Below are 17,523 nucleotides of genomic sequence, written 5' to 3'. Positions count from 1 at the left end.
AGCGATAACTTTTTGTTGATGAAAATCAATAGGTACTAGACTTTTCAGGTCTACATTAAGTAAAGAGAAAAACTTCAGCTGGTTTGGAAGTTAAATGAATCGATTCCAGAAGAATTTCCGAAGCTCTCTTTAAAATCCATATCAGAGGTAAGATAGATATCACTGACAACACCAGACGGTAATCATCGTATATTGTGAATAAAGTGGTGTTGGAAATGTGAGCAATTGGATACCGATACTGTTTTCTAGAATCGATTGAGGCGCGATGAGAACAGGGGTTCTTAGGTTTTATATTGTGTATGATTTTTGGGTGGGCACAAGTCTAATTAAATGGTACTACATAACAACAGTTCTAGCTGAAATCAAGGAATCTCTAAAATCTTATATTTATACTCTTAGTCAACATTACAAAGTTAGTAGAGAACTGATGCGTGATTCTACTATTAAAATTACTGTGACATTGGTTTAATGAGTATATTGTAATTTGAAAGCTGACTTTCCTACAATGTTGCAATATTTTCCAATACTATTGTTATATCTCGAACTTAGATTCTTGGTATATCGCGTAATACGTGAACACTCGAATGCTAGAACCCTCCCAAGTCGCAAAATCAGAAGACCAGTAGAAGGAATGTTATTCCAAACAGTGTCAAATATAGTACAAAAATCCCATGTATTTATAGTTTTTGGCTGAAAGTAAATCATCATTTCGGACAACCAATAAGCACATAGGGGGGGCCTTCTTATTCATCCAATAGGGGAGCTACACATCGACATTCTAGGATGTTCCCCTAGCGGTGATTGGATGGAATGTCTTCGGCTCTTTCCGGCCTTCTTCAGGCTTCCTTGAGTTTGCCAACGAGTCATCCTCACAAGTATTGAGATCTTTTCAGTGTATATCACACTTTCTTGAATTTTAAGACACTTTTTGATTTGACCAGTCCGTTTATCGCTACAGTGTATTTAATTGAAACCGCCATAAACACTTACTTTATTCTCAACTTGTATTAGGAAGTTATGAAAAAATTTGTTATATTGATCGATGCAATTTGCGAGAATATAATTGAACTTGGAATTTGTTTCATAGTCAGAGTCTTGAGATCAAATCAGTCATTCTTGTTTATCAGTATGGGGTTGTAGGAAATGTTGAGTTTTTGTAGTTGAGATCATGAATCGATTAATGTTAGACCGCCATTGAAAACCTGGCATCATTGGACGGCCATTTCGTCCTAATATGGCACTCTTCAGCAATGCGCATCCACGGTTCTGCACCAAAAGGACACGAAACCAAGATCTCCGGTCTTGCACTCGAACGCTTATCCTCTAAACCAATTGGCCGGCATCCAACAGTGTTAATGTTTAACTTCAACCAATCCACGGAATTGTGCGACCATCTTCCATTCTCGTCGGTGGGTAACTTGTTTAACCGAACAAAAACACCTGTTAAACTCATGGGTATCAAACCTTTTAGAAATATACCTTAGAAAATTAAATCATATAATAACCCGATCTATCAACTCAATATTTACTTAAACCTCATTGACTTTCATTTGCATTAAAATTTATCTATTGTTCTTTCTATATTAGTGCATGTTAACAGATGATCCTGTAAATGTATTTAAATACAATCAATATTAAAGTGATCCATCAACAAGTCTTTTACTTAATATCTAAGTTTTGGACTATCCTGTTGGGGAAGTTGCTTATTTTTCAAAAAAACTCTGAAGCTGAATATAGTTCAAGACTCTTCAACTGTATTAGTTACTTACATACTTACGTTCGTTACCCTCAATAGAGCATAGGCCGCCGACCAACATTCTTCAGCCCACTCTGTCCTGGTCCTTCCTCTCTAATTCTATACAACTTTTGCTCATTCTTCTCATATCTGTCTCCATTTCTCGGTGTAATGTGTTCTTTGGTCTTCTCTTTTCCTTTGACCTTCGGATTCCATGTGAGGGTCTGCCTTGTGATGCAATTGGATGATTTCCTGAATGTGTGTCCTATCCACTCCCAGCGCTTCTTCCTGATTTCTCCTACCGCCGGAATCTGTATCTTCTGGGTGGTGGCCTTCGTAGTTCTCCACGTCTCCGCCCCACACAGTAGAACTGTCTTGACATTTGTATTGAAAATTCTGATCTTGGTATTGGTTGACAGTTGTTTTGAGTTCCAGATGTTCTTCAGTTGTAAATATGCTGCTCTCGCTTTACCGATCCACACCTTTACATCTTCATCAGATCCACTGTGCTCATCAATGATGCTGCCCAGATATGTAAAGGATTTCACATCCTCCAAAGCTTCTCCGTCAAGTGCGATCCAATTGGTGCATGCTATGTTGTATCGGAGAGTTTTGCTTTTCCCTTTGTTTATATTGAGACCTACTGTTGCTGAGGCCACTGCTACACTGGTTGTTTTCTCCTGCGTTTGTTGTTGCGTGCGTGATAGAAGAGCCAGTTGCTTGAAGGTGTTATGTACAAGTATATATATTTAGCATATAGACATAAATCTGTATATGATATCAATGAAAAGAGAATATTTCTACTTTTAGTAATAAAGTAACTTGAAGGAAGTGTTACTCTATGTGTGCTAGAACACATTATACGAAATAGTTTTATCGATTAGATTCACCTTGATATGAATTATAATAGTTGATTGGTCAGTTTGAATATTGATTCTCCTTTTGTGAAGTTGTTGGAGTTGAGATTGAAGCATTTATTCAATGTTAACATGAAATGATGATCATATTATACTGTGAATTGACTGAAGTTCAGATGTTTAGCCTATTGTATATTTACTTAGACTTGGAGGTTTAATATTCCTTCGTGTTTGTGTCGTAAGTGCACTATGCTGAAGAGTCAGATAATGGGATTAAACAGTTATATAGTGTTACTTGATCTTTTGTTACCTTTTAAACAATATGTCAGCAAGGATTACCATTAATACTGAGGGAGGTCGTTCTTTCTAACGTATTGAACCTTATGTCACTTAGTTTTATAGTTTGAGACGTTACCACTGAGCAACTCAGGTACACCTTACTTATAAGTTCCAAAAAGCAAGAAACATAAACACAGGGTTTTCTGTCAACATCTTGAATAACTCATGAGATATTGATTCACTTAGACTAGTTGCTAGATTATAAATTGGTCGACAGAACTCGCTGAGCTCTAACAGGACTGGGTAAACATGATTAACTAGTTGTCCGATTAACATTGTACTGTACGTATACCTTTACCAGTGAATTTTATCAGATATTCCGCCAATCAACAAACTTGTATTGACATGTGTGTATTTAAAACTTATACTGTGGTGCTAATATTTATGTATTATACGAGTCTATGAAACTTAGCTATGTACAATCTTGATTACGCTATGATAGTGATGTGTGCAATAATGATAATAATAATAACGACAGTAACAATATAGCACATAAATATTCATTTTTCTTTCAGTCAAAACCAACTGAGAACATTGTTAGTCTTAGAAAAGTGAGTAAAAGTGTTGGTCGAGACTGTCTTAAAGCTTTTACGTTACACTTAAAGTTGACTTAAAAATATAAACTCATACCATTTGTAAAACTATTGGAAATCAAGGTGTATTAGACAATAAGTTTGTTCAACCCATCCTGTCACCAATAGTCTTAATTAGTTTGCGTCCACAATCCCGCATGCGGGACTCGAACCCAGGACAGGTATCTACCTCAGACAATGGATGAATGGTTACGCAAGGCCATACATCTATTGAAGTTAGATATTAGGACCGTTGGATGCTGGCTTAGTGGTCTAGAGGTTAAGCATTCGCGCGCGAGACGGATATTCAGGATTACAATTTATCAGCATCTGTTAACATTCACACACCCTAAGCAGAGCTTTAATAGCTTCATACCTATTGAACAAGTTAGGAGAATATCTGTGTAGTGAATGAGAACACAAGTGGGGACAATCAAATGTATTTTAGCACAACATTACAGAATATGTCATTAAAATATGAGAACCATATAGTAAATAGTTAATTTGCAGACTATCAAAGAATTGTCTCAATTTGACCGTTTCTTCTGAAAACATCCGTCCATAATCTCCGATTATAATTGTTCATGCCTTTTCACACCAATTGCGTGCCGTTCCCCTTCTCTCCTCATCGATCTTCTACTGAAATACATTCAATGCCTGATCATCACCACATACTACTTATTTGGATATCAGTAACCCACACCACATCTGGGCTCAGCATCTTAGTTAATAACCTACTGGATATATGAAGCTAAGAGTACTAGGTTCGAATCCCGACATCAACATTGGGATACAGACACATCTGGATAACGAGGAGTCCCAGTCACATACAAAAAATATTAGAGTACTACCACTATCGTTTGAAATATTTCAATTGCTTAGTTACTATGAGCAAGTTTCGTTTAATAAAAAAGGTTTCGATGATTTATTTGTATACAAAATCATTCAGTTGATCATTAAGCATAGATTGAATGAAAAAGTTCTATAAAACACCCCCCACTATTTTTTTAATAAAGGGGATTACAAAGTTTAGTTATAGTTGTATCAAGGGGTTTATCTACATGTCTATGATAAAAATATGCAGATATGTATCTATATTATCTCCTTTAAATCCACCATTCTTTCCCTTGAACTTCTGGTTGACCAGTACGACCATATTGTATAGCCATATCAGCAGTTTTCATACGTGATGCACCTTTTGCTTCTCTTGTTCTATAATCACCTTGTTCAAAAGTGAAATGACGACAGAATAATACTAAGATAATAACGGATAATATTAAGATGACGCCGGATACCACTAAAATAAAGGAAAATAAAAAGTTGTGTTGTTAAAGAGAAAAAAAATTAGGGGATTCGGAGGTAGAGAAGATGAAATACTTAATAAATTTGTCAAGAGAAAAGAATCGATTAATGTTAAACCACCATTGAAATCCTGGAGGCACTAGATGGCAGTTTCACCCTAGTATGCGGCTCCTCAGCAGTGCGTATCCACGATCCCACTCGCGGGATTCGAACCTAAGACCCTTGGTTTCACGCACGAACACTCAACCTCTAGACCACTGAACCGGCATCCAACGGTGTTAATGCACATTGCTGAGGAGTTCCATACCAGGTTTTCAATGGTGGTCTAACATCAATCGATTCATGATCTCAATCAAAAACTTGAAAATCTCCACAACCCCATACTGACAATTAATATTCTATTCTATCAGTGGTTGAAAATGTTGAGTGGAGTAGTTCAAAAGTGGTCACAGTGATGACCTTTAGATCTTCATACATATCCTTTTTTCTTGTCCTTTCGAAATATATAATCAATTCTTAGTTTTTTCATTACTTTTGCTAATAGATCATTTGGATTCCTTTGCTATTTATCTTGTTCATTTCAGTTCATCGGGTTAATACAATATAGCGACTTAAACTAATGCACATCTATCCCAAGTTTCATATTGATAATGACTAATTGTCAACAACCATGCAACAAATACTAATCATACCATATTTAAACTGAATATATACAATAAAGCAAATTACCTCCAGCAATGATTCGTTTCTCTCGTTCTGCATCATCTGTTATTTCAGGGAATGTAATATTTGTTGGGATAGCTGGTGATGGACGTATTTCAACAGGTTCTTCTTCTGGTAATATTTCAATGAAACCACATAAATCTTCACGAACGGAATCTAAAATTACCAGGAATAATAGGCTTTATTCATTATTATTTAATATTGGTTTTATATTATTCAATGAAATAACCTGTAATCTATTGGTTAAAATAATAAAGTGACCAAAACAGTCTTGTAAAACTATTAGATTCAATGGTAAGCAGAGACGGATGGTGGCTAGCAGTGGAATCCAGTTTGACGCGCGTTTCGTCTTATTTGGGGCTCGTCAGCTGGATGTACCTGCATCTCGGAGTTGATGTTCACTCTGGGACTCGACCCCAATATCTTTCGCTTCAAACGCCATGGCGTTATCCACTCGGCCACTGAGTCCATCTCTGCTTACCATGCTTGTGAATTAAGGCTATATCAAGGCAATACGCACAGTATGCACATATGCCGATGAGAGACTGACTAGTTGCAGTCCTAACACATCGATGGGAAGATTCAAACAAATTAATACTAAATGAATTTATTAGATTCAATGAAATTTGTGATTTGAAAAGAAAAGTCTTAATTCACAAAGTGACTTCACATTTAAGTATTCAAAGCACTATACCAAAATTTGGACAATTATTATCAAGTTGTGTAATGACGAAGTATCATTGATAAACAAGGAAGATCGGATGAAGATGTAAGGGTGAGGATTGGCAAAGTAAGGGCAGCATTTCTACAATTGAAGAACATATGGAACTCAAAAAAGTTATCAACTTCAAAGTGAGAATCTTCAATGTGAACGTCAAGACAGTCAGTTCTACTGTACGGAGCTGAAACGTGCAGAACTACTACATCCACCGTCAAGAAGGTACAAGTATTTATAAACAGTTGTTTACGCAAAATACTCAACATTCACTGACCGGATACTATCAGCAACAACGTTTTATGGGAGAGGACAAACCAGCTTCCACCCGAAGAGGAAATTTGGAAGAGACGTTGGAAATGGATTGGACATACATTGAAAAAATCATCAAAATGCATCACGAGGAAAGCCCTAACTTGGAATGGTGAAAGTAAACGGAAAAGAGGAAGGCCAAAGACGCATTACGCCGGGAGATTGAAGCAGATATGAAAAGGATGAATGTTAACTGGAAAGAATTAGAGAGGATCGGGTTGGATGGAGAATGCTGGTGAGCGGCCTATGCTCCTCCACGAGGGGTACCAGGCGTAAATAAGTAAGTGTGTAATGACGGAAGCATAAGAACTGTTCATGCATGCATGAATTGCGTAATCCGTATTTTAGAGTATTAGAAATATTCAAAATTAAGGAGGGAAAAAGAACAGAACAGGGGAAAAATTGCAGAATGATTAGAATGGTAAATACACTTCTCATTATTATGATCTGTATGTATTAACATAATCATGTTGAAATGATGGAATTAGATCATTGTTGAGCTATGTCACGAAATATCTATAGTTGAAATTATTAACCATCAGTTTCCAACTCAGTAATTCAAGGGTAATACGATTGTTATCAGATCTGATAGTCCTAATTAAAAACCCCTATCCAGATAGTACATGCACGTTGTTGTACACTATAATGACGCTATAGAATATCTGAGACGTCATATTTGGTTTTTATCAATATCCCAACTGATGTCAATCTGTGACGAAACCCATCGATTTCTAATTAGAATATGAATTTATAAGATACTATCAGATACTACTGATAATTACGTCCTTGTAGTGCGATTTGTGAATCATAGAATATATGGAGATTATATATATATATATATATATATATATATATATATATATATATATATATATCAGGTTAGCATGAGTGATGGTCATCTTCAAATCTTCTACGACTGTTTATAACTTCCAACATTTACACTAATAATTCAGTTGAATTCTGTGAATAGTTTATATTACACTTACAAGAAATTATTTTTTGATCAATGTTGAAGATAAAATGGAACAAAAACCGAAGTGATTCTACGAAATAAACGAACTGTCATTGTTGTCTTTCATCTGTAAAGATTTATATTTTCTCGGTGTTGATGTTAAAAACCGCATTTGATTTGTCTTTATCTTGATATATACATTTCAAGCTCATCAGATTAATAATATCACATAATCTCAAGCTTATCGAGAAGTTGAATAATGGCTAATAGTAGAATTCAAGACATACATCTTTTCCTATTCAGGATTTGTTCAACAAATAAGTTGCTACATCTTGGCGGATAATATTTTAGTATTTGAAACAAAATTCCTTTCGTTTACATATCAATGTGAACAATATTGTAGTACAAAGATGGATAGTAGCTAACAGTGGAATCCAGTTTGACGCGCGTTTCGTCCTATTTGGGACTCGTCGGCTGGATGTACTTGCATCTCGAAGTTGATGTTCACTCTGGGACTCGAACCCAACACCTTTCACTTCAAACACCCTCGAGTTATCCACTGAGTCCTGATAGCCACATGCTTGTGAAATTAAATCCAGATAACATGTCATGGATTAAAAAAAGTTGAAGAAACTAATAGAAACCCAAGATCAAAAGAAATATGCTTTCTTTTAAATTGGATGCTTGAAGTAACCCAACCTACACTTTATGACGTTTCGTGTCTCAGTGTAAGCCACTTCTTCAGAGAATAAATAACCTACACTTTATATACATTGTGTATATTTGAAAAATTTGAGTAAGAAGGAACCTAACCCATGATGATATTACATATATTGATTACAAATGAAATGAAATTCAATCATACATTTTGTTGAAACTTGAAGCGTAATAATTTCTTTTCATTATTTCGTCATGTGATTTTAATATTTATGTTGTTGTTTATATGCTACTTTTAATTATTCAGTAGTTTAAATAGTAGAGATAAAATAAAGTTGAAAATTTTTATACTAAAACTTTAATCAATTAAATACCTGCTGGTAACATTTCAACCGATGCGTTTCTTGGTTCTTCATAGATTAAATGTAATGGAAATATATTATTCCATTGTGCAGCATAAATACATCCATCAAAACCATCAGCTGGTTGCATTGTATCATTTCGACCCATGTATAATACATATGGATCATCTAATCGAACATCAGCTGTTGGTGATAAAAGATTACTGAAATCTTCTACCACTTCATTATAATCATCAACCTTTAAAAGAATATACAACAAAAGGAAAGCAAATCTAAATAGTAAACTACTTCAAATTCCAACTAGAGTGTAGTCATCTCATCAACGGATGGGAAGTTTACTTCCTAATAAAACCTACTCTCATCATAATTTATACAAAACTTTTGTCAATTTTTTATGAGTACCAAGCTAGTGGTGGAAATAGGATAGTCGGTTATTCAATATAAAGAGTTAAATTACTCGATGACCTAAGGACAAGAACTATTAGGAAATGTGTTCATTTGTCGGCATTAAACTTACCCATACAAATAGTCATTTGTGGAGTATTACTAGATAAGAAGAGATTGATTTTTACTTAAATTAAACTGTAATATAGGGTACGGAATCCATTTATCCAAATGCATTCGTTGTTGTATAATTCACGGGTAAAACTCCATAATGTCCAACTGTTATATCCCGACAAGAATTATGAATGGTAACTCATGGGAACTATTCATGGACTAATACGTTACATATATTTCCTATTTCATAATTAGTAAGTAGCTAAACTATGCATATTCATGTTCCTCTCATTACAACCTTTATTTTGATCTATATACCATTATTATACGATCTACCATACTCGAGTTATGCCCAGTCTATAAATTACACTCTCTCATATTCACAGCCACTATTGGTTAGATCTCGTACAAATGTTGTTTTCTATTTTGTGGTGTGATGTGGTCTGTTTAGTTTTTATATAAACCCAGTATGTTTGAAATACATGATTCATATTGTAGAGTCTGTTGTTGGTGTTCTGAACTCAACGGGCAGGGCTAGGTAGGAAGAAGGACCGGTAAGGACTCTAGACTGCTCTTACGGGTTTATGCAACATTGGTCCTGGTAATAAGTCACACTTCTCTGATTGGCGGACCACAAGTTATAACACTAACCAAAGACGTAAATGACTAATCATAAAATATCATCAGGATTGTGTTACTACAAATTTTAATTGAGTTATTAGCTAAAAAAAACAGTTAGTTTTCATTAATATTTGTGACTGAATACAATACTGAGGTAATACTCATAGGATACACATATGTCAATAACAGACTGATCAATTGCAGTCCTAAACAACAATGGGATGACTCAAAACAACCAATACAAAAAATGAACTAAACTTCATCCCATTGCACAGGTAGTGGCTATGAGTACTCAGTAGCCTAGTGGATGACGTCATGGTGTTTGAAGCGAAGGGTAATGGGTTCGAGTCCCAGAAAGAAAACTAATTGTGGAATGCAAGTACATCCAACTGAAATAAGATGGAATGCGCATCCTGAATTCCACTGCTAGACACCATTCATCCCTGCTAATAATGTTTGTGATTTATGGCAATAACGAGGCAGTCCTCATAGGATGCACATATGTAAATAAGAGACTCATCAATTGCAATGTTAAACAAGTTGTCGTTACACGTATTTTTGTGCTATAAATTGTAGTACTGAATTTTTAAACCTAAATAAAGATAATCACTTAATACAATCGCTTTTTCACATACACTTTACATTATTAGACACAATATCCAACCTCTTTAAGGCTAACCAATCTTTCATTCAAAATATCAATAAAAGATACTACCGTACATTACTTGGTGATTATGTAAAATATAAAGTGAACTATGAACACAACACTAAAAATAGCATCGAATTTTTCTTAAGGAAACATTGGTTAGTTAATAGTTTGTGTAGGACAAGAATGTCTCTTGATCCGACTGGTTCCAGGAATTATAGGCCATCTAGAATTTTGTAAAAATCTACACCCATACACAGCATAGAAATATTTGGAATGGGCCCTTTGACCAAACGAGTCCTTATAAATGATCCTATGCAAAACTTTTGGTGCACCAGGAATTATGATAACCATTGGATGCATGTAATGCGTTTCCTAAACACAACGTACTTCTACGGGTAATTTTGTTTGCCGTAAGGATAAGCTGGAAGAAAGTTAGAGAGAGGCAAACCAAAACATGGCACCAGTATATGAAGTCCTTGACAAATTAACTGAGCTATTTAACAGGTGTAGACTACCTAGTTGAAATATATTTGATTATCACAACCACTGGTTATAGGCTTTGAAAGACATGGCTCAAAATCGTGTGCAATGGCATAGGTGCATCCACTGTTTTTCTCCTTCCTTTAAATTCAAAGCTAATGAATTTCTCATGATTTTTTATTCCAATAGCCGGTATTTTCTTGAATCGTACATTCGGTACCTAAACGTTTCTATTATCACTCATACTTTTCCTCTCTCTACCATTCTGGAAGTTTCCTTGACAATTTCATCTCACTGAGGCAATAGGGTAAATGAACTTAAACCGATGTACATACATGCAAGGTTCTAAGTTGTCTTGACTGACTTATTAACTGCTGAGGAGCCCTACACTAAGACGAAACGGCCGTCCAGATTTTTCGTTCTTTCAATAATTCGTCATATAAATGTAATGAGGGATGTTATCGAGTTTTAATAAGATAAGTAAGATTCTGATCTGCTATCCATTTTTGTCTTCTATTCTCTGTATTATTCAAACTTTAATGTTCTTTGTCCAGTTATAGCAATTTCACACTGAACACATATTACTGAAAAAGCGACTATTATTATTAAGCAAAGATTGATAGTGGCTAGCAGTTGAATTCAGTTTGACGCGCGTTTCGTTCTATTTGGGTCTCGTCAGCTGGATGTACCTGCATCTCAGAGTTGATGTTCACTCTGGGACTTGAACCCAGTACATTTCGCTTCAAACGCCATCGCGTTACCCACTCGGCCACTGAGTCCTGATAGCCACTTGTTTGTGCAATGGGGACGAAACGCGCGTCCTGGATTCCACTGCTAACTACTATCCATCTTTGCTTACAATGCTTGTGAATTAAGGCTATATCGAGGCAATACGCACAGTATGCACATATGCCAATTAGAGACTGAGCAGTTGTAGTCCTAACAAATCGACGGGAAGATTCAAATAAAACAATACTAAGTGATTTTATTATTATTATTATGTAATGATAGATAAGAAATACCTTCAAATGCCATTTAGTGCCTAAATCTGTCCTCCATGCATATACCATATGATGTTGATCATTTGTTAAGTCTACATCATAGTTTGTTGTGACTTCGTATCGTTTAAAGCCAACATCGAATTCTATTGTAATACCACCATTATTATTTACTTTCACAATAATATAATTGCTTTCTCCTTCTCCTCTCATTTCCATCAGTATACCACGTTTTGATTTTGTTTTAAAACCAACTTGAATATATTCTTCTACAGTTCCTAAACGATCTTTTGGTCTATCCAAGAAAATTTTCACCATTGGACCACTGTTAAATGTACCGCCAATTTCTAAACGTTGTAAATACACACACATACTACTTTATAAATTTTAAGTAAATGAAGTACGGTTGAAAAAATGAATCGGTTGACATTAACGTACTTAAGTCATTGAACATTAGTTCATTTCAATACAAATAGATTTTATGGTACGTAGTCTTAATGAAGAGTGAAAGCTTTGTCTCAGAGGCGCACATACTAAATTGGCCTACATTTAGTTCAGTTCCTAAGGACAGGAAGGTAACGCGATAGCGTTTGAAGCGAAAGGTACTGAGTTCGAGTCCCAGAGTGAACATCTACTCTGAGATGCAGGTGCATCCAGCTGACGAGACCCAAATAGAACGAAACACGCGTCAAACTGGATTCAACTGCTAGCCACTATCCATCTTTGCTTACCAATCAAAATATTTTCTCGGATTTCACATCGAACAGTTATACATCATTTAATGCTATGCTCCTTGAAACCTTGAGAGAACAATACAGAAGACTGATAACGAAGTTTTTCACTACCCATGACATCTAAATGGTCCAGTCCATCATAACTGGTAGAATGTGAAACTTATGAAGTTTATTTCAGTTCCAACCTACAATACAGTATTAAATGATCAGGTACTTATGGAAAAAATGCGTATCTTTGGGAAAAAATCACCTACTTTACATGCTAGTTTCACATACACTTGGGTCGGGTTGAATTACTTAGTCTAAAAGTCTTACAAGAATTGTTTCTTGGATAACTCTATTTGAACTATTGGGAGACATTATGCTTAAGAACATATGATAAATCATCAGTGCTAAATACTTAAATCAATAATCCCAGATGTCAAAGACAACTTATTTGAAGAGGCTGTGTAAGTGATCAATAATATGATGACTTGATTATATCAAGAAAATCGACATTAGGGTTAAACGTTAGTAGACCAAAAATTCCCTTCTGATTTAAAACGTATCAAATTCTAACAGAAATATTGAGCATTGGATTTGAATTAATTAGCAAGCACGATCACTCAATTCTGAAGAAGTTCAATCTTTGTAGTTGATTTACATTTGATCCAGAATCATTTTCGAGTCTATGAGAGAAGTTTGATTGTATTTTCATAGTTGAAATCATGAGTCAATTGAAGCTAGACCAACATGGAAAACCTGGAAGCACTGGACGGCCGTTTCGTCCTATTATGGGACTTCTCAGCGGTGCGCATCCACAATCCAATTGGTGTACGGTTGCTCAACTTCGTGGATCAGTTGAAGTTAGACATTAACACCGGTGGATGCCAGCTCAGTGGTCTATCGGTTAAGTGCTCCGGCGCGAAGCTGGTAGGTCCTAGATTCGAATCTCACGGGTGCAGGATCGTGGATACGCACTGCTGAGGAGTCCCATAATAGAACGAGACGGCCATCCAGTGCTTCCAGGTTTTCCATGTTGCTCTAGTTTCAATTGACTCATGATTTCAACTATGAAAATATTAAAATATCCACAAAAACCCCTTCTGATCTATGAAGTTTGATTGCTTAATTTTGCTTTAAATGTTTTACATAAAACACTCAACTACTTATATATATTTAAGTAAGATAATATAATAAGGAAAAATAACAAAGCATTGTACTATCGGATTTGAGCTTACGTCGTCCACATATAAATCCACGGTATGGAGTTAAACCACATTCACAAAAATAATGTGAATAATATTCAACACATTCACCCCTATTTAAACAAGGATTTGAAGCACATTTTGGTTTACATCCAGCACTTAATCCATAAGTGTATATACCACGTTCAACTAAACCCCGCATATCTTGTACAACACCATTAATTAATAAATTTGATAAGCAACCAACATATCCATCAGTAAAAGCCTTTTATATGTAAAAAAGCAAATTCAAAAAATGATAAAATGTATGAATGTTTACACAATATGTTACAATTTTGAATGGTAGTTGAAAAAGTACTCAAATTTAACCAGAATGCTAACTAACCGCTGAATATTCCAAATTGTTTGCAACTTCGTGAGAAAGAAATGTTTGTCTTCATAGTGAGGGAATGGTTAAACTCTAAAGAATCACACCAAATAAATAATAAGTCCAAGCTGTGAAGGTAAGGAGTTGAACAATATAGTTAGTTTGAAGTTATCCACTCAGATAGATACACTTCACTTAATCCTCTGAAATTTATTTGGTTGTTTATGATTGAAATCATGAATAGTGTGTATAAAATAAATCTAGTTTGCTTAGTTGAATTACTTGAAGCATGTGGTTCTTGATTGAATAGATTAGCTGGAGATGACAATGACCGATCGGACATTGTTGATGCTTTAACAAGGTATGTCAACAATTTTCATAGTTAGAAGGGGCTTTGTGGAGATTTTAGTAATTTTATAGAGTTGAGATCATGAGTCAATTGAAGCTAGACCACATTGAAAAACCTGGAAGCACTGGATGGCTGTTTTCCATGGTGGTCTAGCTTCAATTGACTCATGATCTCAACTCTATAAAATTACTGAAATCTCCACAAAACCTTTCCTGATAATGATCATGTGCTCACTAGTGACTGACTCCATGAGGTATTTCCTGGAGTTCTAGTGAGAAGCAGTAACTAGTGGAGTTCAATCAGGTCTGTTGGGAGATATCAACTCACTGAAGACATTGGTGAATGATTGCTCAATTTCGTGGATTGTTTGAAGTTAGACATTAACACCGTTGCATGCCGGACGGCTCAGTGGTCTAGAGGTTAAGCGCTCTGGCGCGAGACTGATAGGTCCTGGATTCGAATCTCGCGAGTCGGGATCGTGGATGCGCACTGCTGAGAAGTTCCATAATAGGACGAAACGGCCGTCCAATGCTTCCAGGTTTTCCAAGTTGGTCTAGCTTCAATTGACTCATGATCTCAACTCTATGAAGTTTTCATAGTTAAAAGCTTTTTGACTAGGTGATTGCGCTTTTCAATAAGATTTTCCTCAGAAATCACTTAAAAACAAAATGCTGTATAATATATGCTACACATCTGATATCGAAGGGCTTTTAAGTGCACAAATATCTAACAAATTGTACAAATAGCCACATACATTATTGAAGCTACTCTATTTTTTTAACCAGGGAAAGGTACACTTACTGTCGAATAATACAAAATCAGCTGGTAAACTTTTTTTAGATTTATCTACGTTTAGAACCCATAAAAGATGAGATCCAGGATTCACGGGTTTCACGATTAACACAATTAAGTTGAAATCCAAATGAGTTGGATTTAAAATAAGATATTTTACAACATAAGTAGCCAACTGTCTCACTCTCGACACGAGTAATTATCTGTCATGACTTTTTTAAACAGAACTTCAAGAATGCATCTTGATGAAAGTAATTAGTAGCTTTACAATATTGTACTGAATGTGGTACCCAGCAGTTCTGGAGATGTAGCTGAATGCAAATAAGGAGTCTCAAGACTAGAACATAACAGTTATTTATTGGTATCAATTTTATATGGATCTCCATGTGATGTCAGTTCATTATGGGAACTGACGTCCGATCGAGTATTCTGCACAAGCTCACTACCTTGATTCTAATTAAGTTTGGTAATTTCACTATGTTTTAACGAAAAATGTTCAGTTTTTTATGATTAAACTACTGATTTACAACAAGTTTCAGTGTAATTGAAATAATAATTAACCATTTGTTTTTCTATAATCAGTAAACATGCTTGAGTTTCAATTGATATCATGAATGGATGAATGTTAGACCACCACTGAAAATCTGAAACACTGGACGACCGTTTTGTCCTAGTATGAAACTCTTTACTAGTGCGCATCCAGTGGAGTTCAACCGTGTCAGTTGTGAGGCAGTTACTCACTGAAGACAATGGTGGACGATCGCGCAATATCGTGGATTGGTTTAAGTTAGACATTAACACTTTTGGGTGCCGGCTCAGTGGCCTAAGGGTCAAGCGTTCGGGTGCGAAACCAGTGGTCTTGGATTCGAGTCTTGCGTTCGCGATCGTGGATGCGCACTGCTAGGGAGTCGCATACTAGGATGAAACTGCCATCAAGTGATTCCAGGTTTTCAATGATGGTCTAACAATTCATCCATTCATGATATCCATCTAAACTCAACAATCTCCACAAACCTATACTAATAATAAACATACTTGAGTTGTACCAACATATAAAGGTTGATCAAAATCAAAACCACTAAATGAACGTTGTGATGATTCAATAATAACAGCTGGTTCTTGTGTATCGACAATTAAACGTGTTTCTTTACGATTACGTTCAAAACGTACAACATGCCAACGATTATCATTAAGCCAATGTGCTGTCGTTACTTCTGTTAATTGTATACCATTGCCAACATTAAAAGCAACACGTAATGAATTACCATCTAAAGGATGATTAATTTAGAAAGAAATAGAGTATTGGGAATTTAATAATAATAATAATGATTAAATTTGAATAGAAAATCTCTTGATAGTCAAAAGTTATGATGTTAAGTATGTGATAAAACTTTATTGTTGACCAAGATTTTGTGGTTAGTTTGTAAGATAAATAAAAATTTCAACCTTGAACATCAACTCTGAGATGCAGCTACACCCAGCTGACGAGTCTCAAATAGGATGAAACGCGCGTCCTGGATTCCACTGCTAGCCATTATCCATCTTTGCTTACCATGCTTGTGAATTTAGGCTATATCGAGGCAATACGCACAGTATGCATACATGCCGACAAGAGATTGACCAGTTGCAGTCCTAAACATCAATGGGAAGATTCAAACAAGTAATACTAAGTGAACTTGTATAATTTGACTGTGAAATCATCCATAGATTCATAATGTCGTATGTGCTACTGATGTCGACAAATATAAGTAGTATGTATCATTAATCGAAAGTGAAATGCCTGGTGGTGGAATGTTAAAAAAATCGAAGAGAAGAGAACGAGAACAAAGAATGATTAGTGTGGAAACGAATGAACAATGAAGTCTGAGACGATTGATTGACATTTTGCAAATTAAATATTAACTATACTGTTCTCAAATTTTACTATGATGTTCTATGATTTTGTATTCAAGTACAAACGATTGTCTCCACTTGTATGTTCTTGTCCAATAATTACTATTAATGATCATTCTTGTAAATCTATAAGATTTTGTTGGCCTAGCGGTCTAGGGGTATGATACTCGCTTTAAGTGCGAGTGGTCTCGGGTTCGAACCGCAGCTGGGATGAGAGTAGCTCTCCCTCTCGAAATGCCCTCACATGGCCACGCGTATTTAGCCTCTGCCAGGGAAGTCCTACTCATTGCTTTCTCGTGGCGGGGGTGTTGTTCACGAAAGTGAGAGGACGAAAAGCGAATGTCCGACACTTTAACCGGGTTGGTGGACACGGAAACTCCACCTAGGGGAGTTGGAAAACCCTCATTCCAAACCAATGGTACACGTGGG

The 17,523-nt window shown here is 35.7% G+C and overlaps 1 protein-coding gene and 1 non-coding gene across 2 annotated transcripts in view; one reads left to right on the top strand and one right to left on the bottom strand.

Annotated features, from left to right (window-relative positions):
• Nucleotides 1-4,609: 4,609 nt before the first annotated feature.
• Smp_159570 (septate junction protein) overlaps nucleotides 4,610-17,523 on the bottom strand; it is a gene marked incomplete at both ends in the record, with an annotated part of 35,125 nt that continues 22,211 nt past the window's right edge. The window contains 6 exons of the mRNA XM_018793048.1: nucleotides 4,610-4,800; nucleotides 5,535-5,684; nucleotides 8,539-8,764; nucleotides 11,797-12,119; nucleotides 13,727-13,958; nucleotides 16,237-16,469. Of these exons, the coding sequence (XP_018647599.1) occupies nucleotides 4,610-4,800; nucleotides 5,535-5,684; nucleotides 8,539-8,764; nucleotides 11,797-12,119; nucleotides 13,727-13,958; nucleotides 16,237-16,469 (1,355 nt within the window). The remainder of the gene's footprint in view (nucleotides 4,801-5,534; nucleotides 5,685-8,538; nucleotides 8,765-11,796; nucleotides 12,120-13,726; nucleotides 13,959-16,236; nucleotides 16,470-17,523) is intronic.
• Nucleotides 17,236-17,306, top strand: Smp_tRNA_01677_Pseudo_TAA.1.1. The gene has a single exon. It is a non-coding gene (tRNA).

The sequence above is a fragment of the Schistosoma mansoni genome, chromosome 1 (genome assembly GCF_000237925.1).
Source record: "Schistosoma mansoni strain Puerto Rico chromosome 1, complete genome".
Classification (NCBI taxonomy): Eukaryota; Metazoa; Platyhelminthes; class Trematoda; order Strigeidida; family Schistosomatidae; genus Schistosoma; species Schistosoma mansoni.
This window is presented reverse-complemented; position numbering and strand designations above follow the sequence as displayed.